Source organism: Lissotriton helveticus, chromosome 1_2 (assembly GCF_964261635.1).
Source record: "Lissotriton helveticus chromosome 1_2, aLisHel1.1, whole genome shotgun sequence".
NCBI lineage: Eukaryota > Metazoa > Chordata > Amphibia > Caudata > Salamandridae > Lissotriton > Lissotriton helveticus.
In genome coordinates this window covers 374,880,088-374,906,555 of record NC_136058.1, presented here as the reverse complement: position 1 = coordinate 374,906,555, position 26,468 = coordinate 374,880,088, and the positions used below count along the sequence as shown (strand labels likewise).

The 26,468-nt window shown below is 44.9% G+C and overlaps 1 protein-coding gene across 1 annotated transcript in view; it reads right to left on the bottom strand.

The window, feature by feature from the left end:
• Window positions 1–500: 500 nt before the first annotated feature.
• LOC144804086 (ATP-dependent DNA helicase PIF1-like) overlaps window positions 501–26,468 on the bottom strand; it is a 41,729-nt gene continuing 15,761 nt past the window's right edge. Inside the window, exons 6-11 of the mRNA XM_078671896.1 lie at window positions 24,290–24,429; window positions 7,371–7,477; window positions 5,328–5,415; window positions 3,959–4,104; window positions 1,738–1,929; window positions 501–679 (exon numbers count right to left, since the gene is read on the bottom strand). Coding sequence (XP_078528022.1) covers window positions 620–679; window positions 1,738–1,929; window positions 3,959–4,104; window positions 5,328–5,415; window positions 7,371–7,477; window positions 24,290–24,429 — 733 coding nt within the window. The 3' untranslated portion in view covers window positions 501–619. The remainder of the gene's footprint in view (window positions 680–1,737; window positions 1,930–3,958; window positions 4,105–5,327; window positions 5,416–7,370; window positions 7,478–24,289; window positions 24,430–26,468) is intronic.

Here is a 26,468-nt window from a genome sequence, read left to right as displayed (position 1 = left end):
ATCCCGTCCAAACAGGAGGGCCATCCCGTCCAAACAGGAGGGCCATCCCGTCCAAACAGGAGGGCCATCCCGTCCAAACAGGAGGGCCATCCCGTCCAAACAGGAGGGCCATCCCGTCCAAACAGGAGGGCCATCCCGTCCAAACAGAGAGCCATCCCTTCCCTGTGGGGTCTTACCAGTGGTCCAAACAGAGGGCCATCCCTTCCCTGTGGGGTCTTACCAGTGGTCCAAACAGAGGGCCATCCCTTCCCTGTGGGGTCTTACCAGTGGTCCAAACAGAGGGCCATCCCTTCCCTGTGGGGTCTTACCAGTGGTCCAAACAGAGGGCCATCCCTTCCCTGTGGGGTCTTACCAGTGGTCCAAACTGAGGGCCATCCCTTCCCTGTGGGGTCTTACCAGTGGTCCAAACAGACGGCAGAGAGGGCTTCAGCCATATGGAGCATTTATGGCAGTGTATGGTCTGGGGCTGCTCCTGCCTCCAAATCGAAAACGCTTACACACTTGTTAAAAAAGTGCACATTTATTGAAAATAAATAAAATCTGTACAGTAATATACAAGGGTTGGTCAGTGCTGGATAGAGGCAGTTCTCGTCTGTGGTCAGGAATCGCGAATGATGAGCTACCAGTTGGGCCGGTTGTTTTCCTTGTCTCCTCCTTCCATGTATTGCTGAATAGAAGTCTGGAGAAAAAAAAAAGTCAACACTTTACAGACCACTCTGACACCAGAAGGATAATCACTTCAGATGGTTGTGCACTATACACTTAATCTGTAGGTCACCCACCCACCCAACGATGCAGCCACTCTGCCAAGGCCTCCACACCGCTACGGCAAGGATGCTTCCTTGTGCATCCCTTGCGAAGGACCATGTTCCTGACCTTTCTTCATGGCAAGAAGCCCCAATCTGCCAGTCCACACCGTATGCCAACTTAACACCCTCATGGGTAAGACGTCGTCCAGGGTGGAGACTCAGTCTAGTGTTAGCGAACTACCTCAACTAGGTTACAAGTAGAAACTAGGACAGGGAGCGTATCACCACAACCCAGAAATTGCAAGCATAACAAGCCTTTTGCATCTAGATGCCTAAATTCCGCAGTAATGCAGCCCCCACCCACAAGGACCAGTGTCCAATCACTACTCTGGTGCAGGGTGCCCCTGGTTAGTGACACTGGTTAGTGTCACCTCTCTTGCAGTGCGGCAGGAATCCCTCCATTATCCTTTTCAATCCAACCAACAGACTCATGTTCACATCTCATCCATACACTAATTCACCATTAATCCTTTGAGTTCCGGAGTAGCATGCTACTCGCCGAAAAGCGCTTAGATACCTTGTCGGGGTAGAAAGCGCTATATAAATGCAATTACAATTGTGCCAAAAACTTGGGTTATAATGGAGAACCATGTTGCCTAGTGGAAACTTACCATTGTGGTCTAGGAACTCGCACTTGGAGTTCAGGTGTTAGATGCACTTCTCATAGTCTCCATTCCTCTCCCAGATCCTGCTAAGCTTACAGATGCAACACCCCAGACTAAAAGCATCGATCCATACTTCAATATTTATGTTTTGTACCCTTCAAGAACTCTTGTACCACAGGAAATGATTTCCTGCAAAGCACTTCAACAGCTCTGCATTATCTGATTGCAAATCCCACAGCACTCAGAGGAGGGGAGTCCACAAAGGTGTGCCCGAAAGACAGACAAAGCTTCCCACTGTCCCCTCAAACCACTGAAGAGCTTACCTGTGTGAGAGCTCGTTCCTTCCGAAGTCTAGAATAGAACTGCAAGACGTGGGGATTGGCACGCACAGCCTTTGGGTCAAAATCCATCACCCGTAGTCCTTCGAGGCTGCGAGCTCTGGACAGCGCTACGTAGGCCTGGCCGCTCTCAAACACTCGAGCCAGGGAGATCTCCACGCAGTCCAGCGACATTCCCTAGGAGGACAAGAGAGTGTTCACCAGGGTGTGAGAGTGCCCTAGCCTTGGAGGAAGAGAACTTGAGCAAAGACTAGGTACAAGACATCCTCCCACCCTACACATCACACCACAGGGACCTCAGCAGTCTCATCAGCGGCAGAACTTCTCTCCCTATGGCCTTGATGTCTGCAAAATGGAGGTTTTTTTATTCTCCAAGTAAAACTAAAGTCACCTCCTGACTGTGGAGGGGCGACTCACCTTAAGACCCCGGTACAGCTTGGGTAGGACCCCCCCCCGCTGCATTATTTTACATTAGAAAAACAACTTTAGATAGAAATGCATGTTTCTTTTGCAGACCACATTATCCTTAGAAGGCACAACGGTCGTGAGCTGGACTGTATTTGTAGCTCAACACTAAAGGCGTTATTAACCAGAAAGAAGAGCGCAGAGGCAGCCATCATGTCCCTGGTTATGGTTAACTGGGTAATGTGGGTACAAATATTTGGCCGGGTTGAACGAACACAACATTCAAGATCAACTAGTGAAATGGGGGCTAAGGGGCATAAGAGCACACTGTACAAAGAACGATGGAGAAGGGAGGTTTACCTACTTTTTTCAACGCATTCAGTGGCAAATTTTTTTGCTGTTTTGTCCATGTCCAGTTGAAAAGATATTGCACAGCCTTGGGTTATTCACCAATAGGATGTTTATATTTTTTAAGCAGTGCAAGGAAGCTGAAGACAAGCACCTCATGCAGCATGTGGTCAAGTCAGGAACCGAGATGAGATGTATGAAGCACTAACTACTCCTCCTTAAACACCCCACTTGCCCTAAGAACTCAGTTGCATCAAGGTGGTGGGGACAAGTGGGTGTAAAACACATTGTGGAACGTATAGTTCCAGTGTAAGGGCATTGCAGAACCACTGGAAACTCCAGATCATTCAAGATGCAGAAGGGTGACCACAGTATTTGTCCACCAAAGCAAAATAAATCCACTAAAGTAGGTCCTCTCAGAAAAAGAGCAAAGATGGAATCTTCCGATACGTATCCATTCTTCTGCTCAAGTTTTGCAAGAACTGCTAAAAGAAGGACTACCTCCACAATGGCTAATTTGGAGATTCACTGCAGGCTCACACGATGGAGGGGCGCAAAGGGCTACTCAAGCAAGAGCAAAGGAAATAATGGGGTGGAAGAACGCAAAACCCCTTGGTTTCCACAATCAAACAGCATTTGTAAAGTGTAACACTGTCACCCCTAGGGGTATCTAGGTGCTGGCGCAAACATACATACGGCTCTCCTGCATAATACAAACCATATGTTCCATGTGGCTTTAAAGTATTTTTGTAAGGCCACGTTGGAGAAAATAGGACAAAAAACCCTTCAAGCCACCTTGCGTACCCAATATGCAGGTACCAGCAGTGGCGGAAGGGAGTAGGAATCCACAGTACACTGAGATGGTGAAAGGCGGCCTCAGTACTCCGGTTCCCAACATGGAGGCACTCGAGTCCACCCCGTAGCAACAGGAGACAATACCATGTTTGCAAAATTGTAGTGTAAACAACTACCATATGGTACAGCAGACCAGCAAAGGGGCAGGCTGCATCTTAAACTATATGTTCAGTGAAGAGGGCTCACCCCCTCCCAAAACAGTCCCCTAGGCTGCCACTGACACAAGGCTGCTTCCAAGATCTCTTCAGAAGGAGGTGAGAGATGGGGAGATGCTACAGGTAGGAATCAGGGGCCTTACAGCAGAGCAGGGAACCACAACATGCAGAGCATGAAAACACACAACCGCAAAAGAAGCCTAATCAAAATGAAGAAAGCAAACAGGTTTTAAGGGGCAGAGGAAAGCAGGGAGTTGGGAACCACAAGTGGGTTGGATCAGGGTAGTCCGGGCTGCACATGCACTCTAGCTCACTTCAGTGCTCTGGCACACGCGCCCACCCATCAAGTGAAATCCATGGAGCCTTGGGGAAGGAAGCATGGACAGAGGAAACCCCATAGATACAAGGAGCTCTGCTATGGAGCCCCTGGCAATACTCTGTACCTGACTCTTGTGGATGGAAATGGCCCACGCCAGCTTCAGAGGGAGCTGCTGGCGCGTTAGAAAAATCCCTCCATGGGCTTTGAACACCCAGCGCTCCATCTTGATGACTTCGGTAACTCCACAAAGAAACCGGACTTTGGGCAAACCTGCAAAGAATAAATAATAGTCCACCCATGAGTTCCTGAAGACTTCCAATGAGAACAGAAATGGTTAATACAAACACTGCTAAAACAGGAACACAGGGTACTTTAAGCAATGGGTGTAGTCTAACCTAAAAGCATTTTGGTAAAGGGGGTATGGAGGTTAGGGGGCGGGAAGCACCCAAAGATACCGTCCTAAATTCCTGGTTCCTCAAAGTGGACCTGGTGTGGCTCAACACATTAACCGCCAAAGTATACTTTGTTCTTAAATGGGATCACCTGCTCGGTTACTCTTGAAATACCTTGGTACGTCTCCCTTCGACCCCTTGCTATGAACAGACTAAGAGACCGGAGGAAAGATTGCCATCCAGGATCCAACGATTATTGCGAGGTAGGACACTATTCATTGAAAGGCACCAATGACTGAAGCCGGCCAGTCTCATGCTGCTCACCTGTCCCAGTAGTTGGTGATAACATAAGAAAAAGTATGGGCAGTGTGGGGGGTTGTTTGAGGCCTCTGTGATAAAGGAATGGACATTCGGGTGAGTTTCCCTCATTCATGTTGTGCCATCTTGTTCCTCCTCTAAGAACTTTGTACAGCTTCAGGTGTCCAGCAGAGGCAAGCTAAGTTGGGCATGTGGAAGGAAATTGGTGGTGAGAGTCAGTGAATGTGTTGCAGCAGGTGTAAACTGCTCAGATTATGCAGCAGACTTCCACTCCCCCAGGTTTTGTACTGGAGCGGACGACCACTGCGTGTGCCGTCAAAGTGGCACAGCTGGGCAAACTATGCACCACACTGCATGGAGCAGGGAAGAGCGCTAATCGAGAGCAAACCCCTCCAGTTGGAGGAGCGCTTTGGTGGTCACAAATGTGAAGGACGAAAAAGCCCTTATATGTTAGAAAGAGTTTGTCGTAGTCCAAGTGACTACATGGAGAGGAAAGGGGTAGTGGAACCTCCATGTGCGGTGTCTGGATGGTACTGGACGTCACCAACTGTTATATAAGTAGAAAGAGATGTATTCTTTATAACTAGCCTCTTATTTATAATTGTAGAGCCCTCCGGCTCATCTCTACATAGAATTTGGTTGCCTTCCAAAATAAAAAAAATAAATAAATAAAAAAAAAAGAAGAAAACAATCATTGTCTGGTAAGGTGACCTGGGTGAATTGCCCGCCAATCACAACCAGCCACTCAAAACATCAAGTTCAGCTGCAGAGTCCATAACATACCTTTCGATTCAGCTTGAAAGCCAACCACTACCCCTCGAGCACCGTTCACAAGGCCCCGGCCCACATCCAGGTTCTTAGCGAGCATCACCTGCGAGAGAGAGAAAACCCCTTCAGGACATGCCCATCTGGTCTTAGTGAAGGACACGCAGTCACACGGTAGCAAACACCCCACTGATGACACCAAGGGGAAGGCAGCAAGGTGGTATTAGATATCTAGATCATATCAAGTACTGTTGCAAGGGAGCTACCCTATCGGGTATAGTGTCTGGTCTGTTTGAAAGGACTTAAAGAGCCATCACCGCAAGTGGCAGACACATCTCAACCACAGTGAAATCGCCATCAGTCATTGGATGCAATTCCATATGTAGGTGTCTAGTTCATCCAGCACCTGTGTCTGGGCCAGGAGGCTGTAAGAGTGGTTTGTTTAGCAGCAGAATGCCTTACTGCTGCCTGTAGGACTCAAACTATTGGGCACCGAGTCAGGGTCTTTTTTGTACATGCCAAAGTCCACACATGTGGAATTCTCCTCTTAGTGCCTTAAAGCAGAGTTAGTCCTTTTGGGAAAGCTGGAGACTGTTGAGGGGAGAGAATGTGATAAAATCTACATATATATTTTTTTATTCTTAGCATGCCTTGATATTTTGATTTATTATCCCTGAAGGTTTCATTATTTTGAGATCTTCATTTTCCAGTATTGTTTTTAACATTAAAGAAGGTTTGACAAAATTTAAGTATGTGAAAGACTAGAAGTGCTTATTTTAAAAATGAACAACATTGCGCAGAGAGTATATAAACTGTAACAAAGCATTATTAGAAACCGAGGAACTTCGATCAATGGGGATCTTGCAGTCGCTCTAAACACCTTTCTTTGTTGAAGGCTAGAGAAAGGCACAGAGTGCTTCGACTGGCCAAGGACAACAAAAGTGCTGAACTGCAGAGACAAGGACAGCAGCACTGAGCACTGCTTCTGTTGTACAGAAAAGGAATGCGGGTGCAGCCATCTATGAAACTGGAGTAGGGTCCTTTTTCTGCCAAGATCAGTTGAGTTAACCGAGGGAAGGGAGGGGCTGGGTGATCAATGTAGAGAAGCCTGGAAGCTCCATCATATTACAACATTTTCTCTTCATCTGCCCGTTGACAAATATCATTGGCACTAGCTTGTTTACTTTTTATAACTACTATTCATACTGTGTGCACTAGGGTAGGATTTTAATAAATATTCCTCCTTTCCTAGTGTTCTTGGGTGCATCTATTCATGATGAGAGGGTTTAGATGCGACCTACTACAGGACGGATCCTTACATGATGCACATCGGACTCAAATAATGCTTGTTGGGTTGCAGTCTATCAGGTTCTCAGTCTCATATTGGTTTATTGGGCCAGGTCCTCGGTGCTGGGACTCTAGAGAATCTGCTCTTGGACTTTGTTCTGAGAAGGATTCCAGAAAACACACGGCCAGGTGTGGAATCCTCCCATGCCCAAACCCAACCACAGCACCACTTCTGCAGTGTGATTGAAAGGGGTTGGGGACATGGTAGGGCTTATATTTCAAAGAAGGATGGTGGCCTACAGCGACCACAGTCAGGCCCCTTTTCCAAACACTAAAGCCAAAGTGTTTAGAGGAGAGGCTTCCAACAGCAAACTGATTCATATATTGGGTAATGCAAACCTGGCGCCGCTTTGTGCAGAACCCCAATCAGCTTATGTTGGTTAGAACCACGTGGTGCACAGAGGTTAAACTGCATGTGTAAACCATGCACATGTACAACAGAATTAATAATTCTTCCAGAGAGTCTCTAGAAGCGAGTTGGATGACCTTTTAATATTTTCTATATGTAGTTTGGTCAGTATTTTGTAGTCCAAGTGTAACCAGAAAATGTTATGCGTTCCAGCAAGTATTATTGTGCAGAAAGTCAACCAACGTATCCTTCATAGTTCATATCATAACCCCAGCACGCTCTTTCCACATCTCCCACCATGCCATCCCTTATTAATGCCCTGAGCCCTTAGGACACGCCCCATGAACCTCAGCCCCCTCCATCACCTGGGCACCTTCCTTCAGCTGGATAAGGCGTCCAACGGGGCACTGCGCATTGATGGTTTTCACCAGCATCGGGTCGCTGTCCAACGCCTCAAAGCTGCGCATCTCTCCTGTGACAGGGACAAGAGGTGGACAGATCAAGTGTCTGCCTTGCATTCTGAAGCATCATTTGTACAGAGTAACATGGAGGCAGAGGAGCAGATTCCAGAACAACCACCACAAGACAAGAGCAGGGACCTTCCAGAGGTCAAGCATCAAAGAGCACAGATCTGCTGCGTCCGCCGGACACAACCTTTGAAGGCCAGGACTCCTCATGAGCTTTGTCAGCACCCATGCACGTCTTTCTAAATCATTTGATCTCCACCCAGTGTGCTTTGACCACCTGTGAATGAAGCCAAGTGTCGCCTTCCTGAACCAGTAAGACTTCACCATTCATTTAAAAGGTGTCAGTGCCACAGTCCAATAGCTCCAAATCACATTTTAGACATTTTGTGGCATTGGTTTTCATTCAAGCGGGAGTTGCTCTAGATTGGCTTCCAGTGGGATCTGGCCTCTTCATAAGAGTGATGATGTAGGGGTGTGTATGTGCTGGGGAGGGGGCAGGGGAAAGAGGAGCATTTGAATAAGTAGAGCCAGTTTACCACCCTGGATGGAACAGAACAGCTGCCTGCTTCAGAGAACAGGACAGCTGCTCGAGTCCTTCTAAACCACCACATATTATAGAATACAACTATTCAGTTTATCGACATTGGGTGGATGAACGGCTGAAGTGGACTGATTGCGGTTGAAGTCTGTAACCACTTCACTGAGGTGTTGCCAGTGTGATGTATTCCTATAGGTACTGTATCGATTCCCCTATTCCTGACCCTGGTTTGGTTAATAATTAACTAGCAGCCATCCAACGGTGCAAAAACCGTAATCTGATTAAGCCACACCACGGCACAGAAGCGCGTTATCTGATTAGGTCATAACGCATGCCATCTAATTAGACAAGCGATATTCCTCCAGCCCCTGATAAGGCATACGGAGTTCTCAAAACAAATCAAACCTACAGCGACCTGGGAAATTCCCATAGCCATTGTTTTGATTTCACCGAGAACTTCAGTAAAGAATGTGCGAACGAACCAGTTCATATGACATCCTTATTGACGTATATATGTCCATCCTTACGTCAATCTCGGCACCTTTCAGGTATAAATATTACCGACATTGCCTTAAGCAAACATATGCGGTGGTGACGAGATTGGAGCAGCGAGACGTGCCGAGGAGCCCAGCAGAGAGCGAAGCCCACAGGCGCTGCCCCTCCTTCCTGACGCGCTGAGAACGAGACGCTGCCTTTCTCCTGCTGAGAAATCCAGCTCCGGCGCTTCCAAGCAGCCCTCGCAGGCAGCTGGAATATCAAGACCTGGTATAAGAGATACCAGCCCTCCACCATTCTAGATCTCAGGTACAGAACTGAATAACCCCTTGCAGAGAATTCTCGAGTCAGTCCCTTGGCAAAACAAACTAAACTTAAACTGCTACTTATCTACTCCCGCCCACGTATTAGGCTTAGGTCAGGTACACTGGGGTAGGCGTGGTTAGAAGCACCAGTTGAGTACGATTAGTCAAATGTATATATGTATGTATCTATTTTATCCGTTTTAAAGTATCATATGGCTCAGAAACCATATCAATGCTTTTACAGTATTATTTTATAATTCTGTCTTTACTGTATGCACTTTACTTAACTATAAGTATTGCAATAATAGCGATTCATTTCTCTTGTATGAGAAAAGAGACTGATCAATAAACACCATTCTTTATTGAACACGCCCGTCTCTTCCTTTTCTCTACAATCTGGTGAAACTAAGAATGCACTGAACTGACTGAGTAAAATAAGTTGTCTTTTGTTTTCACACGACTCTAGAGATACACTCTTGATTAGGGGAGAGCAAAGTTGTCATGTTCTATGGTTGTCAGAAACTAAATCCCTTCTTGTCTATCCAGGGAGGTTAAAATCCTCCTTGCCTATTCGAGAAAGTTTCTAGTGAACTCTGAGCTAGCTGGCAAACACAAAACTTTAAGTCTAATATCGTCGGTAGAAGACCTAGTTAACCTCTGCCCTAGGTCTATACTATTGAAGATATTATTCCAATGCACAGAGCCTATTGGGATAATAGGAACTACACTACATGGTGCCCAACCGTTTGGATAGGCGATAAAACTAACGCAAGACATTAGAGTAACTCAGTCGTGCTTTTTCACACAGACCCCTTTTTCCCATAATACTCCAAAGACGTCTGGAGTGGGTGAAAGGTCATATCCGCCAAACCTCGCAGGAGGAGACTCCTATGTATGGTTCTGGGTTTACTCAACGTTGAAGGATACACTGTTCCAGAATATTGTGCATCTAATCTTTGTTTCCATAGAAACCTGATCTGCAAATAAATAAAAAAATCTTCTTGACAATAGTATGTCAGAAACTGAAGAAGAAAGGGAGACAGCTAGAATAGCAACTGAACTCCTAGCAGCTGACAATACTCTGCTGCTCCCTTTCTTCTTCTGCTGCTTCTATCCGAGCTCGGCGGAGATGGGTAGGTGCTTCCACGCGGTCACGGGCTGATTAAGCTACACCTGAAGGCTTAACCCCGATGTACTGTCCCGCCGACCACTCATGTGGCTCTTAGATCCTGACCATTAGGCATAGGACTTTCCACAGAGGTAAAATATACCCACACCAAATACATGACACTGGCATGTTATTGAGTTCTTTTATGATTATTCTTTTCACTCCTATAAGGTCCTGATGAATCGCAGGTGATTTACCCAATTGCGAGAAACATGTTGACCATTTGTTCTTCAAGGCTCGTCTAGGGTCACTCTACCTAACGAGGTGACACCAAGCGAGCTACTTTCACGGTTTTAATTGTAGTAGGGGGACCTCCAGAATAAAGTGGTTTCCGGCACCCCCTGCTGCATTTTAATCACCACACCAGGCTTACCTGCTATCCCGCCCACACACCCGCACTTCACCACAGGGCAGTTGGATACAAAAGATCTCCGCCAAAGTGCCCCTCTTTGAGGTGAGCCCGTCGGGGATTGCACCGCCCCCCCGACAAGGAGCAACCGCCGATGATGAAGCATGACACCCTTCTGGGTGTGTGAGGCAAATACATCCAACAAAATGGATGCCCAAGGGTGTAATACTCACACCTTCGGTCACGCCAGCTTTACCTAACTTTCCCCTCCTTTCAGGAACAGTTCAGCACCCTTCTTGTTGAAATACTCTGCTGCAAAATGACCCGGATATAATACAATACTCATCCCGGTCAACATAAGAAAATCTATAACCTTAAAACTTATAGAAAATGGACTGACACCAAGAGGTGGTACATTCATATTCGTAATTGAGGCACACGAATATCGGCAGACAGAGGTATTCTATTCATGGATAAACTTTCCAGCAGCAAACGCTGTAACAAAGGACTTCCACTATTCCAAAATAGAGGAACCTCCTAATGAGTACACTCCTTTCGAGGAGGTGGAAATACCACTCAAATTCCAAGAGCACCTGCTCTTGTTTAATGGCGCCCTAAAACATAATAATCACATCACCAGGCTCGGTCCACTAGGTAGACCAGGAGCAACGTGGCCGGTCCTAGCCGGATACACACCACATCCAGACATTGAAGAAATGCCTGCACCAGATCTTTTAGCACAGCTAAAACAATTAATAAAAATACATAGACAATTAGTCCAATATGTAATGCGGACTTCAACAGTCCAACCAGCAATTAAAATTCCACAGCTGACCACTCATCAGGGGAACACAAATAAAATTACACCTCAGAACATACAGTCCTGTCTAGTTAAAGTATCCGCAAAACGGGAACAAATTCCTTTCTGGCTAGCACAAAAAATCACTCAAATAGAGGTGGTGTTTCCAGATACCACCCCTGTTGAGAAACATAGGATTCTGACTGTCTTCCAATGGGAATCGCACCACATGTGGAGGATTGTGACACTTGGGGAACAGTCTTTGCTTCCATTTTCACAAAAACACATGGTGTACCATCCATGTCAGTAATACCAGATGTGCTAAAACAGATTCAAGATGAATACGGTCCAGAACCCGCTTTAACTCTCGGTATGAAACTACTGAAAGATTTCAAGCAGGTCTCGGCAATATTATTAGCCAACATAAAGGGAGAAGCAGCAAATGTGGCGATTCGCCAGAGGTTAAAAGAGACAAATATAGCAGACCAACCATCTGAAATTGCCAGAATCATAGAAAAATCCTATGAAGAACTAGGAAGAGATAGTTTGGGTGGAATACCAGTGAAACCCCAACTAGTTGAAAGTCCTGAAAAGGTATTTATTAAAAATAATTTAAACACTCAAAAAAAAAAGAGCTGGGATGGAAATAAACAATCCAATCCTAAAGAAAAAAGAAGATTCCAGTCCAGAGGAAGGTCTCCTTGGCGGAGAGAAAGATCTCCTGATCAAGGATGCAAGTCTCCCCAAAGGGAGCTCTCTGTGAAAAAATACAACCTTAGAAATAGGGATAATATAAAAAAACCTGATAGATAAAGATATTGATACACGTCCCTCTCAATCTTTTCAGACTTCCTCGCAGAAATCGGAAAGAAGAGGACGATCAGAACACAGGGAAGAGCACGTCAAGTCCAAAGACAAAGAACCTGCTCATCTGAATAAAAAATTACAATTTCCAAAAAAGAAGGTAGCCAGTATTAAAGTAATCAACAATGCCGAGAATACTGAGGACACAGCTGAAAAAAGGAGAATGGGCTCAGACAATGCTAGACAGCGCAGCAGAAGTGAGCATAGCTCGCAAAGTCCTTATGAATCATCTGGAGACAGTGGACACGAATGAATACATTCAGGTGGAAACTGCAGATACCAGAGTTAGCAAACCTCATAAAATATATGAAATAACATTGCGTATAGAGGGGGATAAGACTAGAAAAATAAGGGGTCTATTTTGGGATAATCTCTCCAAGGGCTATGACATCCTTCTAGCTGAACGAGACTGGCCTCCAGAGTTTGTCAGGGAGTGCCCACATGGCGAAGAAATAATTATGCCTGCCTTCTCAAACCATATTCCAATTCATAAAAAATATACACTTGCAAGTAAGTGGGCAGTAGCTCAAGCCCCTGCCTTATATAAAAAATCATGTGGGATGGGATGAGGACTCTCCTCTTCACAAAATCCAGTTAAAATCACAACCTACTACACAGAGGCAGTACCCGATTAAGCAAGAAGCTAAAAAACAGGTAAAAGATCCTAGATCAACTTGAATACCAGGGGGTGATTAAAACTTGCACCTCACAAATGAACAACCCTTTGTTACCTGTCTCCAAGCCAGACAATTCATATCGTCTTGTTTTGGACTACAGACACCTTAACTCATGTTGCAAAACATTTGCGGTACAAAACTCGCATAGTGCTGCACTAATGAATAACAGTGCGCAAAAAATACAAAACCACATTAGACATTTCTAATGGATTCTTTTGTCAAAATATAGCACCAGAGAGCAGATATTTGACGGCGTTCTCAATAAATGGCACGCAAAACAATTTGTCGTTTGCCCCAGGGGTTCAAGAACAGCCCAGGATTATTCTCAGCTAGAGTAACAGAATTACTACAAACATATGATGACGAGGCGTTATCTTATGTCGACGACATCTATCTAACAGATGATGACTTGGATATTCATTTGAAGAGAGTGAACACCATAATACTTGGGTTCGCAGCAGAGGGTTACAAATTCAACTTTAAAAAGTCAAGAATTGCCCATCTAACAGTCCTGTTTTTAGGATATGAACTATCAAGTGAAGGCAAAAGCCTGGCTGACAATTTCCTAGAGAAATGTGCTGTAATCCAAGCACCTAGAACACTGAAAAACTTACAATCAATTCTAGGCTTCCTAAATTTCGGAAGAACTTACATTATAAATTATGCAGAGAGAATTAAACCTCTCTATGATCTAATAAAACCAGATTTTAAAAGAATCAATTGGACTCAAAAACACACAGAAATTTTGAGATCTTTACAAACAGATATGTTAGTTAAAACAAAATTACAAACACGTGACAACACACGCAACCTTGTGATTCGAGTCATCCCAGGAAGATGCGGATGAACATACCTGACCTCTAATGAGGGAGAGAAGGTACCAATAGCATACAAATCACATTTGTACACAAAAGCTGAAATGAAATTTAGCCCAACGGAAAAAATTCTGACCGCGGTACAGACTGCTGTAGCAAAGGAGCGGGCCCTAGCACAGGGTAAACGAATAATCATCGTGACACCTATACCAGCCCTAGAGGCGGTAACAAAGGCAAGCATTCCGAATGCTAAAGCACTCCATCCGAGGTGGATACAGTGGGCTAACTCTCTTGCTGCAACTGACGTGGTATACGAATTTGATCCCAACTTAAAAACACAAGAATTTCTCCAATATGAATTTGAATGTCCTCCGCCGACCGAAATTCTGCCTCTAGAACATTACGGCTGCATAATATATACAGACGGATCAGCACAACCCGCAGTGGGGGGTAAGCAAGCCTACAGTGCTGCGTGCGCGATTGTTAAAGGTCGCTGGCACAAAGGAAAATTTAAACCAGTGGTCACTAAAACGCAATCTCTGGGAGACTGTACAGCTCAAAGAGCAGAACTACTGGCATTCAAGATGGCGCTTGAAAATGCCGATCGAGAATTCCCCACACTTATTGTGTGCGATTCGTATTACTGCGTCCAATCTTACAATGAATACTTGCAGATCTGGGTTCAGAATGGTTTTAAAGATGCAAAAGGTGGCACAATCAAACAAAATGCTTTGGGAACAAGTAGTTCTTTTGCAAAAGGAACTACAAAAGACTCACGTGATACATACACGGAGTCATCAGCATGATGGCGTTCACGTTGCAGGGAATTCATTGGCTGACAAAGCAGCGAAGGCAGCAGTGCAAACGGCTTCCGTAGCTGCTATCACCCGGTCAAAAACAAAAATAGACAGCGAAATATTACAGGCTGTCAGCACTACAGTAAAAGATGCGATAGAAACACTCCCGAAAGGCTTTCCAGTAAAGTACTCATACATAACTGATGCAAATAATGTTCTGTTTGCTCGAATCCCTGGAGTGGGGGATAGGGCAATTCCAAACATGGAACATAGGTTAGGACTCATTATAGCGGCACACGAAGGACTCGCTTCTGTACATGCTGGCGTTTCAGCCACAGTGTCATTATTAAAACAGAGATACTGGTGGCCACAAATGAGAAGACAAACAAGGAACTATGTTCTAGAATGTGAAATATGTCAAAGAATGAAAGTATCAACAGTGAAACGACCAGCACAGACGCACCTTCTAATCTCAGATAAACCATTAGCCTGTGTTTACCTGGACCACTGCGGTCCCTTACAAAGGGACGGCAACTATAAATATATCATGGTCGCAGTGGATTCATGCACGAGATTCATATGGATGTGGCCCCAGCGATCGGCTGACGCCAGAACTGTTATAAAAGATTTGCGAGTCTTTATCGGCACATACGCAATTGGCATGCTGCATTCCGATCAAGGTCCTGCTTTTAGCTCTCGAGCTTATAAGGAGGCCATGACCGGCATGGGCATTGCATTGCGGTATTCTTGTCCATTTCATCCTGAGGGAAACGGAATCGTAGAAAGAAAAAAACGTGACATAAAGCAATCTATAACAGCAAAGGTATTAGGTTCGGGAGCTGGGTGGGTCAAACATTTAATAAGTGTCCAACGTAGTCTAAATAACCTGCCAAGGAATTCTCTGAAAGGGTTCAGTCCGTACGAACTATTGTTCGGGACTAGAATGATGATCCAAGATCTTGATAGTCAGACTTCAGTGGTTAAAGACAAAAGCTTTGATATCAAAGATCGTTTGGCTATTTTGCAGGACTTAAATGAAACAAGAAAAGACCTGAGCAACATAAAGTTGAAACAACAGCCAACAACCACTGAAGAGAAACCACCTGTCCCAGCAAGGCCTGTCTGGATTCCAAAAGTCGGGGATCTAGTCAGAGAGAAGATCGCGGTAAAGAAGGAATTTGGGCCTTCTTACAGAAAAGCAGTTCCTGTCTTGTCTATCAACGGGACAAGATCAGTAGTACTACCGCCCCTTGCTGGTAAAAAGGAGAACCGAGTCATATCCATCGACCTGGTTAAACCACAATCATGTGGCCGATAACAAACAGTAGGCCAAGTGGACTCCCAAGAAGTAGCAGAACACCAATGTTTGCTACGAATACAGAGGTTCAAACTGAAAGACTGATCACATTTGGAAAATCTACAGTGAAACAACAAGGACTATGCAACGAAGCAATGGAACTTGAACCTCTTAAAACCCAAATCAAAGCTTTTCATCAAGAAACAACAACCTATGATGATGTAACTACAGACTTTGCTAATGAAACAAAGCAAAATCCAAAAGCAATTGGAACAATTGACAGAACAGCATCCGGCTACTTCATCAACTTCGATGATTCATCTGAAGATCTGAGTGAACCTAAGAAACAGCCATCAACAAAAACTTTTAAAGATAAAGCTAAGGAACTTCTTCAACAGCTGAAAGAAACCTATCTGATTTCTCCATGGATTGAATTTTGGGTGGCCTTAGGTGCATTTATCCTCATTCTTTGGCTCATCATGGTACTATGCTTGGGACATTTCATTGAAGGAAAATATGCTAAAATGGACACAGCAAGCCAGAAAATCAACTTGGTCCTTAAACCACACACATCTTCACATATCGAGAAAAGAGAACTTTCTTCAGTGAACTTCACAGCCAATCCTATACCAGGCGGTGTAGCATGGGACAAAACTGATTATGAAATCTATGGTCCGGTTGAAATCCTGAAGTATCCACACCAATTCAAGATCTCATTGAGTGACTTTGTAAAACCAAGCACATTTGCTGATGATTGGGACTTTGAAAGTATTAATGATATGGTGTCTGATCTTGTGATGTCTGCTAAATTCACAGAACATGATTATTTGCAGGGTTCGTCTAATTATGATCAGATGTTCTGCTACAACCACTATGGTAACCATTATCTACATAAATCTGCACAACCTAGAAATGTTTTAAATTATAACCAATGGGAACATTGTGCTACTCCTCCAAAAGATAGCTCGAAAACATTTTATGATAAATATTCATACTTTTCAGGGTTTAACACAAGTAATGCAGAAACATTTTATTTCAAATTGTCAAATAAGACAGGTATGAAGACCATGCTTACAAACACAAAATTGATATATTCCGATTCATTTTTTGAGCAAATGAATACATTTGGGTTTGATTTCTGGAACAATAATATTGAAGCAAAAACTGTTTGGGGTACAAGAGATTGGCAAGTACAAGGTATAGAATCATTGTTTAGAGCCTGCATGATCCCAGAACAAATTATATTTTTGAACGACACTATTCAACAAACTACCTGTCTTGGCTTAGCCAAAATCAAAGATTTGAACAAACCGTCTATTCCAAAGCCAACAGTGAACAGTAATAGCTCTATAGATGTTGAGATAGACGTAAACCATATATTAAACCAAAACAGAACACATCCTGAATGGAAAAAATGGTTGATCTGGCCCACAGATACAAATAACTGTCAAGACAGATTCCTGAACAAAGTACAGGGGTTCACATTGACTAGGCCAGACCCTAGATATTCCCAAAGACAACATCCAGGTATAGTAACCACCTACAGCGTGGGCAAGCTCTGCCTTCAATGGCTACAAACGTCCACACTGGCTGAAATTAAGCAACACCTAACTTTACTTACAGAAGGTGCTGACTTGCGTGATTTCATTATGGGACCACGCAAACAGCGTCAAAAACGTTTCATAGCGGCCTCTATATATGCAGCTTATAACGAAGCCTGGAAAGTAACTCAAATTGAGACAGCAGAAAAAATACGGGAGATTGACCGTATTAATTTGGAAAAATCACTTTCTGTGGTGGACAATGGGTTAATGACTCTGTCCTCCAGAATATATTCTCTGGACAGCATTGTCTTCGGCAATCGATATAATATCGCAAGACTTACTGATGTTACAACACGGTCAGTCCCAATTGCGTTCTATTGTACAGCTTGGCTGGACGTTACAAAATCTGCGTTCTGGCTATGTGCCTTGGCGTTTAATCAACACAACGTCATTATTTAACATCTTTAACCTTACTGATAAACAAATCAGTTTGGCACAGAAGGGTGCTGACTATACAATTCTGAGCATTGAAAAACTTGAGAGATTACCATTGACAATGTCAGAACGACCTGTCATTGAATGGATAATACATGGAATAATAAATATTCCGATAACTACTTTCCAGTTTCAATTCTGCCAAAAATATATACAGGCAGGCCAGTATGAAAGGTTGGGTAAAGGGTACATTAAGTCAATATGGAACTTGCCCTATACACACGAATGTGTCAGTAATAAAGACCAGAAAGTGTTTCTCAGTGGCAATAATTGTGCAAGATCACTAAGCGGTACACTTCTGTGTCAGGGTATTAGCTTGCATGGAGCCTGTGAAGGGACTTCAAATAACCTTTCATGTTACCAGCTAGGCACACCTGCAACATGAATAGAACCATTCTTTAGGAGACTCTCGATCGGGAGTTACATTCTAATAGTAGATCGCAGATGTTGTAGTTTGCTGCCCGGAAAACCTTATCTCATAACCGTGACTAGGAAGGTCATGTGCTGTGAACGAGTATTGTTCCCTAACGATTCTCCAGACAGGGAGGCAAGGTTATGGCCCGATTTGAAAATTGCTTCTATTCGAATTGATACTTTAAGCAGAATGAAGACTGTGCTCCTACAGACGCCGACCAGGCTAACGTCATCAAAAGAAACGTATGATCTCCAAGTTGCAAGGACAACGGCAGAGATTCATTCATTGTTATCAACTAATTCCCCCATACATTTCGCAGAAATACTGAACGAAATCTTAAATATTTCTGATACCAGTGGTGTCTTATGTGTATTTAAGACAGTGTTTTCAGGAGCTTTAACACCATTCAAAGCCATCCTGGGTATTTTTCCAGACTTTGTCCATTCAATTTTTGTCGGACTTCCTCTCCTTTTGGGACTAGTGGCAGGCTTCCTATTTTTGATCCTGTTATTTCGCTATGGCAAACCATGTCACAGACAAAACACCTGCGACAAGGGAAGAAATGATCCTAGCCATTGACTACCGGGACCGCATAACTAAAGTCCTTGTACTAGCACTGCTTCGGGACCTGAACATGACTTGGTTTCTTTCATTTAGACCAATGTGGCAAAGTTGTGTTATGCCTGTATTAAGGTGCTTGCTATGCGGCGAAGAATGCGTGTTGGACACCTGTCTGGCACTACAATCGGATGTGCCAATGGACGCAGATACCTTGTTGGGTCCGGTAACGGCTCATGCATTGTGCTGTCCCCAGCGGCTACCAATCCTGATGACGGCATTCGTGGAGACTTCACCACTACGATTGAGGGGTAGTGAAGTACAAGATGAAAGCAGCATCGGTCAGGTACGACCTTCAGTCAGCTATGCTGATCAAAACATCAATGGAGGCAATCATGCTCAGGCTCATGAATGCATGGTAACAACTTTTTCCGAGTTAGTGGAACTTACGCAAGAAGCTGTTGACAGTTTTTTCAACAGTCTAAATGATATGATGTTTTCACCAGAGCAGCAGGAATAACTTTGAGCAGACTAGCACTCGTAGTTCCCTACATCCTGAATTTGGCCTTCAACTTTTTAAAAAAAGCGATATGAAAAATTTTCTCATCAGTTTGTTCAGACTGCAAGAACCTTTTTCCCCAATTCCAAAATATTTACGATTTTTTGGGACACTTATCTTCTGCTTAAAGTAGACATTATTCTTAGAGAACGGAATTTCTATTTTAGGTAGTCACGAGACATTAGCTATCCTCTAGCGCTCTCATACAAAACTTTATGATTGTGATGAAATGGTCTCGCATTTTTTTTCTGGATTAGGAGCCATTTCACGTGTGGTTTTCGCATTTATTCATGCTGAATTTAAAAATATGCGTTATATGTTTAGCATTATTAGACTGCTTGTGCATATAGTACACGTGATAGTACATGTGATTGTGTTTCGTATATTTCATAATTCCAATTTTCAGAATACATAGGAATGTATTTTGGGGTGGTACGGTATACACAAACGCTACTGATTTCACTATGCCTAGATTTGTAAATATGGACATAGTCTACGTGGAGTGGGTGTGATGTATTCCTATAGGTACTGTATCGATTCCCCTATTCCTGACCCTGGTTTGGTTAATAATTAACTAGCAGCCATCCAACGGTGCAAAAACCGTTATCTGATTAAGCCACACCACGGCACAGAAGCGCGTTATCTGATTAGGTCATAACGCATGCCATCTAATTAGACAAGCGATATTCCTCCAGCCCCTGATAAGGCATACGGAGTTCTCAAAACAAATCAAACCTACAGCGACCTGGGAAATTCCCATAGCCATTGTTTTGATTTCACCGAGAACTTCAGTAAAGAATGTGCGAATGAACCAGTTCATATGACATCCTTATTGACGTATATATGTCCATCCTTACGTCAATCTCGGCACCTTTCAGGTATAAATATTACCGACATTGCCTTAAGCAAACACATGCGGTGGTGACGAGATTGGAGCAGCGAGACGTGCCGAGGAGCCCAGCAGAGAGCGAAGCCCACAGGCGCTGCCCCTCCTTCCTGACGCGCTGAGAACGAGACGCTGCCTTTCTCCTGCTGTGAAATCCAGCTCCGGCACTTCCAAGCAGCCCTCGCAGGCAGCTGGAATATCAAGACCAGGGATAAGAGATACCAGCCCTCCACCATTCTAGATCTCAGGTACAGAACTGAATAACCCCTTGCAGAGAATTAGAGTCAGTCCCTTGGCAAAACAAACTAAACTTAAACTGCTACTTATCTACTCCCGCCCACGTATTAGGCTTAGGTCAGGTACACTGGGATAGGCGTGGTTAGAAGCACCAGTTGAGTACGATTAGTCAAATGTATATATGTATGTATCTATTTTATCCGTTTTAAAGTATCATATGGCTCAGAAACCATATCAATGCTTTTACAGTATTATTTTATAATTCTGTCTTTACTGTATGCACTTTACTTAACTATAAGTATTGCAATAATAGCGATTCATTTCTCTTGTATGAGAAAAGAGACTGATCAATAAACACCATTCTTTATTGAACACGCCTGTCTCTTCCTTTTCTCTACAATCTGGTGAAACTAAGAATGCACTGAACTGACTGAGTAAAATAAGTTGTCTTTTGTTTTCACACGACTCTAGAGATACACTCTTGATTAGGGGAGAGCAAAGTTGTCATGTTCTATGGTTGTCAGAAACTAAATCCCTTCTTGTCTATCCAGGGAGGTTAAAATCCTCCTTGCCTATTCGAGAAAGTTTCTAGTGAACTCTGAGCTAGCTGGCAAACACAAAACTTTAAGTCTAATATCGTCGGTAGAAGACCTAGTTAACCTCTGCCCTAGGTCTATACTATTGAAGATATTATTCCAAAGCGCAGAGCCTATTGGGATAATAGGAACTATACTACACCAGCTTGTTCAAGGTCATTAATGTTTAGACACTGGTCTTCAAAACATGGTGTACATAAAAACAGTTGAAAATTATACATTAAAATGAACCCCATACCGACCATCACCCCTTAACCATTCCGAATGCCCCCCGCCCTATCCGAGCCCCATTCAGACCCTCCAGCTTATCGCGATTTGCAAAAAAATCGCGAAATCGGCCGATCCCTTGAAATGCTGCGATATTTGGCAAAAAAGCCCACGAAATTTGCCGTTTCTGCCGTTCGCCGTCCTTTCCGCCAGTTTCCGCCTTAAAAGAGAAGGAGCGAGGCACCCATTTTCCCATTACCCCCAGGATTGATTCGCGGCGAGAAGAGAAGGAGCCAGGAGGTCGAGGACGGCGGCCAAGAGAGGGAGAAGACCAGCACCACACCAGCAAGAGGGGGAGAGAGCACGAAGCGGCAGCGACACACGAAGACTCTTCCTCAGAGACCAGGGAAGCGGACTCGGAGCAGGAGGAAAGCCGGCCGGCGAACAGAACACAGACAGGAGGTACGTCCGTCCTTCACGCTGGTGGGGGCCCGCCGCACACATAGTGAGATAAGCTAGGTAGGCAAGTTATTAGAGTGTAAAACCAGCTTCGTTAATAAGAAGCGCTGCCCGGTTGGGAGGGGGCAGTGGAGATGTGGCCGACCGGCCCCCAGGGCTGCGTGTTTACTGATAGGCAGTAAAATGCCGCGGGTAAAACGTCCAGGCTTCTGCCCTAATTGCAAGCCCTGAGTGACTCGGCAGTGTTATTTCCATGCTGGCTGTAAGGCTCGGTGCGCTGGGGTTTGTTAGAGGGCCACCTCGAGTTCTTTTCCATTGCTTAAAGCCAGACAAAGTACATGTTTACTTCTTGTGTAAACGGAGGGAAAATGAATGTAGTGAGTGGACAGGAAAGTAAAACATTAAGTGTCTAAGGCTAAATAACATTTTACATTTATTCTTAGAAAGAGTACAGGATTTTACATGTTTCACCGCGCTGCTTCCCGACTATGGCTTTCTATTTATCTTACTGTTAAATTTAAGACTTGGACTCCCATGCATTTGGCTATTCGTCTTCTCTGCTCGTCTCCCTGGCCTCTCTTCTTCATCATTATTTCGTAAATCGCTCCCACTTCATCTCCAGTGTGTGTTACCACTCAGAATACTGAATATATTTATATGTGCGCCTCGTTTTACATTACTTGTAGTCTTTGGCCTCATTTTTAGAAAAAAGAAATGGCTTTGCTGCTGTTGTAAAGTGCTAGAAAGCCAACAGACCTAGTTTCTTTACTCTACAAAGCGCTGTGAATGATTGATAGCATTTGTAAAGCTCTCCCCTAAATGGCTGTTTATTTTCTACCGAGTGAAGAGCTGGAAAAAGAAAGTTAGGCTGTTCGATGGGTTCAGGGGGGGTTCAACTTGAGGGAGAGCATGGAGCGGGGGTGGATGTAGGAATAAAGAATGGAGGGAGATTAGTCAAGAGATGTTGATTGGAAGAACTTGTCGATGCAGCTGAGGCGGAGAGAGAATTATCTGTGCATACATAGAATAAAATAGAAGTTATGACTTCTGGCTGAGGGAGAGAAAGGTGAGGTCTGTAGTGGGAGGACAGGGTGGAGGGGATGGAAGTGGGACATAGGAAGGCAGAAAGTCGGGGGGGTAGAGCAGAGAGAGAGGTGGAGAAGGTGTGCAGACTGGGTGTGGTGAGTGTATTGGGGCTGGAAACATGCACAAAAAGGATGGTAGCCCCAGTTGGTGGTTATAGAAAGTGTAAAGATCTGCTAGGTTAGGGGAAAGGGGGGAGGTTGGCATAAGGGGATGGTGGTTCAAGAAGCAGTTCTGGAGTGTTGGGGGTAGAGAGAAATGAAAGCAGCTTGAACCCAGCCATATGCAAATCAGTCTTGACCCTGTGCCCCATGGGTACAGTCCAGCCCGAACTGCCAAGCCAAGTCCTCCCTGGACTGGAAACAAGCATCGAAGGACAGGTTTCGGGCTTTCAGCCCTCATCAGCCTGGATAGCTGGATTCCAGTGGCATGGAGAGCACAGAACTCACGTCTGAGCATACCCGTCCCACTCGCTCCGAGACCTGTCTCTGCCTCCAACATGCCTTTTAACTAAAACAAATGGGCTGAATTGTAAATAAACAAAATGTACATAGCTCCATGTTGTCAAATAACTCAAACAGTAAGATATCTGTGTTTGGTGTTGCAAAAAACCCAAAATAAAATGCCGCTAAATTTTCATTTTTGTGCCGCTAAATTTGCCAATCCATGCCGCTATATCCTGGGGGGTCTGCCCATTACAGATAAAGCTCGAGTACTCCATTCTCTATGTGTCCATTCACTCCTTAGCACCATAGGATTCAGCAAGTGTGCAGCTAAATAATCTCTGATCAAGAGTCCCTACATTCCCAAAAAGTGAAAGCGCAATATTACGATGTCTTGGATCATATTTTATAAAAAACATTTTTAAAACCAGGCTCCGAGTCCTATAAAACTGAAGACAAACTTTTCAAAGCACGAAGGTTAACATTTTGTACCGAAGACTTGAGGAGGAGCATTCACTCCTCCTAGTCCCTTTAGAAAGAGACCATGTGCCAGGTGAGTCGCAACTAAAATGTCCGCCCCTTTTGCATCCGAAGAGGATGACAACGAGGGGAGAGGGACCTCACCTGGCTTCGGATCAGGAGTTTACTCACAGAAGAAGCAGTCAGGACAGAAGCATGTTCCATACCAGACAACCCAGAAAGTAGGCCCACAAAAAAAGGTTCTCCAAAGACCAGCTGCACTGTGCAGATACACCACACACCTCCAGGAAGAGCTTTAAAGACCCCTGACAGCACTAGAGACAAGTATCCCATGCTATATAAAAGCAAGACTTGAATATCAGGCCCAGGAGTGGAGTATGTGACCCAAGCACGTGGCCCTTTCGGTTAATGCTCGCCTTACACTCGGACTCCTGGGCACCAGAGGACAGACGCATTGTACAGCCCCACATAATGAAATATTTGGGGTTACAGCAGACAAGAGATCGGTGGGGCAACAATGGAAAAATCATGCAGATGTCACAACAGTACCCTAAAATATTTCAGGGATATTTCACAACAAAATAGTCCAATAACGTAATTAATTTGTTTTCCATAATTCATTGTTTTCTGTGGGAAGAGGTAAGTAGGTTCAAGTCTGCAACTGTCTCGACAACTGGACACAGAGTCAGCGGTGGAATAAAATGATCACAAATAAAGAGAAGGAAGAAGGTGGCCATTGTGCAACACTCACCTGGCAGCTGCGCCAATCGGCTCTCGTTGGTCACCTCCACGTCATCCTTGTGCGTGCACAGTCGTGTCGCTAAGATGCCGTCCCGCTCTATCCGGTGGGTGACGGTGCGCGTGAGCTGGTCCGTCACTTCCTCTGTGCACCTAGGGTTGGGAGGGAGCAGGGTCAGTCAGACACTACAGCATGGAGAGAGAAAGCTGTAGGATTGAGAGGAGTAGGGTCAGACACTACAGACACTCATTGTCAGTGAATCAGCTTTCCTACCCTCACAGCTCCACCAGTAAGTGAGGCCCTGACGAGCCCCTGCACTCCCACAGTGTGAGGTGTTCGAGGCCCTCCTCCACCCTCAGGTTATACCCGTGCCTCATCCCTGGTGGTCCAGTGGACCTCTGACTCCGTCTTTCACTCAGTTTTCTGCCCCCTTCACCCCCTCAGTTCTGTCCAGTTTCACCCTCTCCACTATGCTCCGTTTTTCACCCTTTTAGCTTTTCACCCCTTCACTCTTTACAGCAATTCTCTTCTGCTTTGTTTCAGCACTTATTCTTATCACCCCTTACTCTTTATATCTTTCTCTATACTTTTTCACCCTCGTTCCTCTTTAATTTTTTCCCTTCTTTTACTTACTTCTCCTGTTTTTCCTGCTGCCCCTCCCCCCAGCATGACCAGCCCAAGCCAGTTCCCCCTCCCCGCTCCCCAGCTGTCCAGCCCTCCCTGACCCCTATTTAATGGCAGCCCGTCTGAGCCAGTCGCCAGGAACCCTGTACCTTTGCACCGCCAACGCTACGACCCCGCGGCACTCCATGCACTCAACCCAGGCCGCAACAACAACAACAAGCTAGAATCACCAGCCGACACCCACGGACCCTTCAGCGGTCACCACTGCCGGCACACCTGCAGTACTACCAGGAACACGGACCCAGCACAACCCGCCTGCAATAACACAACCAAACCGAAGACCCTGCAATGCCTCTTCAATGTCAGACCACTCCACAAAGACGCCACCCAAATCAGGGACTGCACCACCTCGGACGGAGCTTTCTTCACTGAAACCTGGACCAACACCACCCCGGGACCGGACACCGCCATTACAATCTCCCAAGGATACAAGATCTCCAGGAAGGACCGCCCCACCCGCCCTGGAGGAGGAATCGCCAGCATCCATAAATCCACCCTCCGCCTGAGCACACTCCCCGACGAGCCCACAGACCTGATGAAACACCTTCACTTCAAGATACTAGCCAGCCCTACCACCACCCTCGGAGGAACCCTCATCCACCGGCCCCCTGGACCCCGCAGACTTTTTGCCAACTCCATCACGAACATCATCTCCCCGCATGCCATCGCATCCACCAACTACACCCTACTGGGAGACCTCAACTTCCACCCACAAACAACTAGACCCAAACACAGCATCCCTCCTAGACAACCTCAACATTAGACTCACCTTCGACTCCCTCTTCATAACAGAAAACTCCATCACTTTCAGCCACACCACCGAACTCCCATGGAAAGACCACTAAATTAGAATCTGTTCCTAAATTTCCTTATTTAGGGTTGGTTTTCGCTGCGAACGGCTCGTGGAGTGGGCATTTGGCCCACGCCACGAGCAAGTTCTCGAAAGCCAACAATTCTGTTCTGAGTCTCCCCCGCCCAAAGAAAATAGGTGCCACTAAGGCTATTTTAAAGATTTTTAAACTACAGTGCTCACCTGTTGCCACGTATGGAGCAGAGGTATGGGGATCGGGAAACAGCCTTTGTATTCAAAGGGAGGAAAATCGCTTTTGCAGAAAAGTGTTGGGCGTACCGATCTCCTCACCCAATTTTATCTGTCACAGTGAGTTAAATCTTCCACATAAGTGATTTTATTAGAGCAAGATCAGCACTTTTCTGGATTAGAATCTGGAGGAATGATTCTGCTGCTCTTACACAAAATATTATAAAGGATTGTTTAAGTTGTGACCACGGAACGAGGATCCCATGGTTGTCTGAAGTTTTTAAATCACTTAATGAAGTTGAGAGGCATTTTGTTCACTGATCCCACGACAATAGAAGCAAAGGACAAAGTCGAGGTAAAAAACGCACTATATGCACTTTACAATAGTGAAAGGCTAAGAAGTGAATCACAAAAATCAAGTGTTATGAAATACATAGGAAATGGATTGTGTAGTCAAACTCTGCCGCC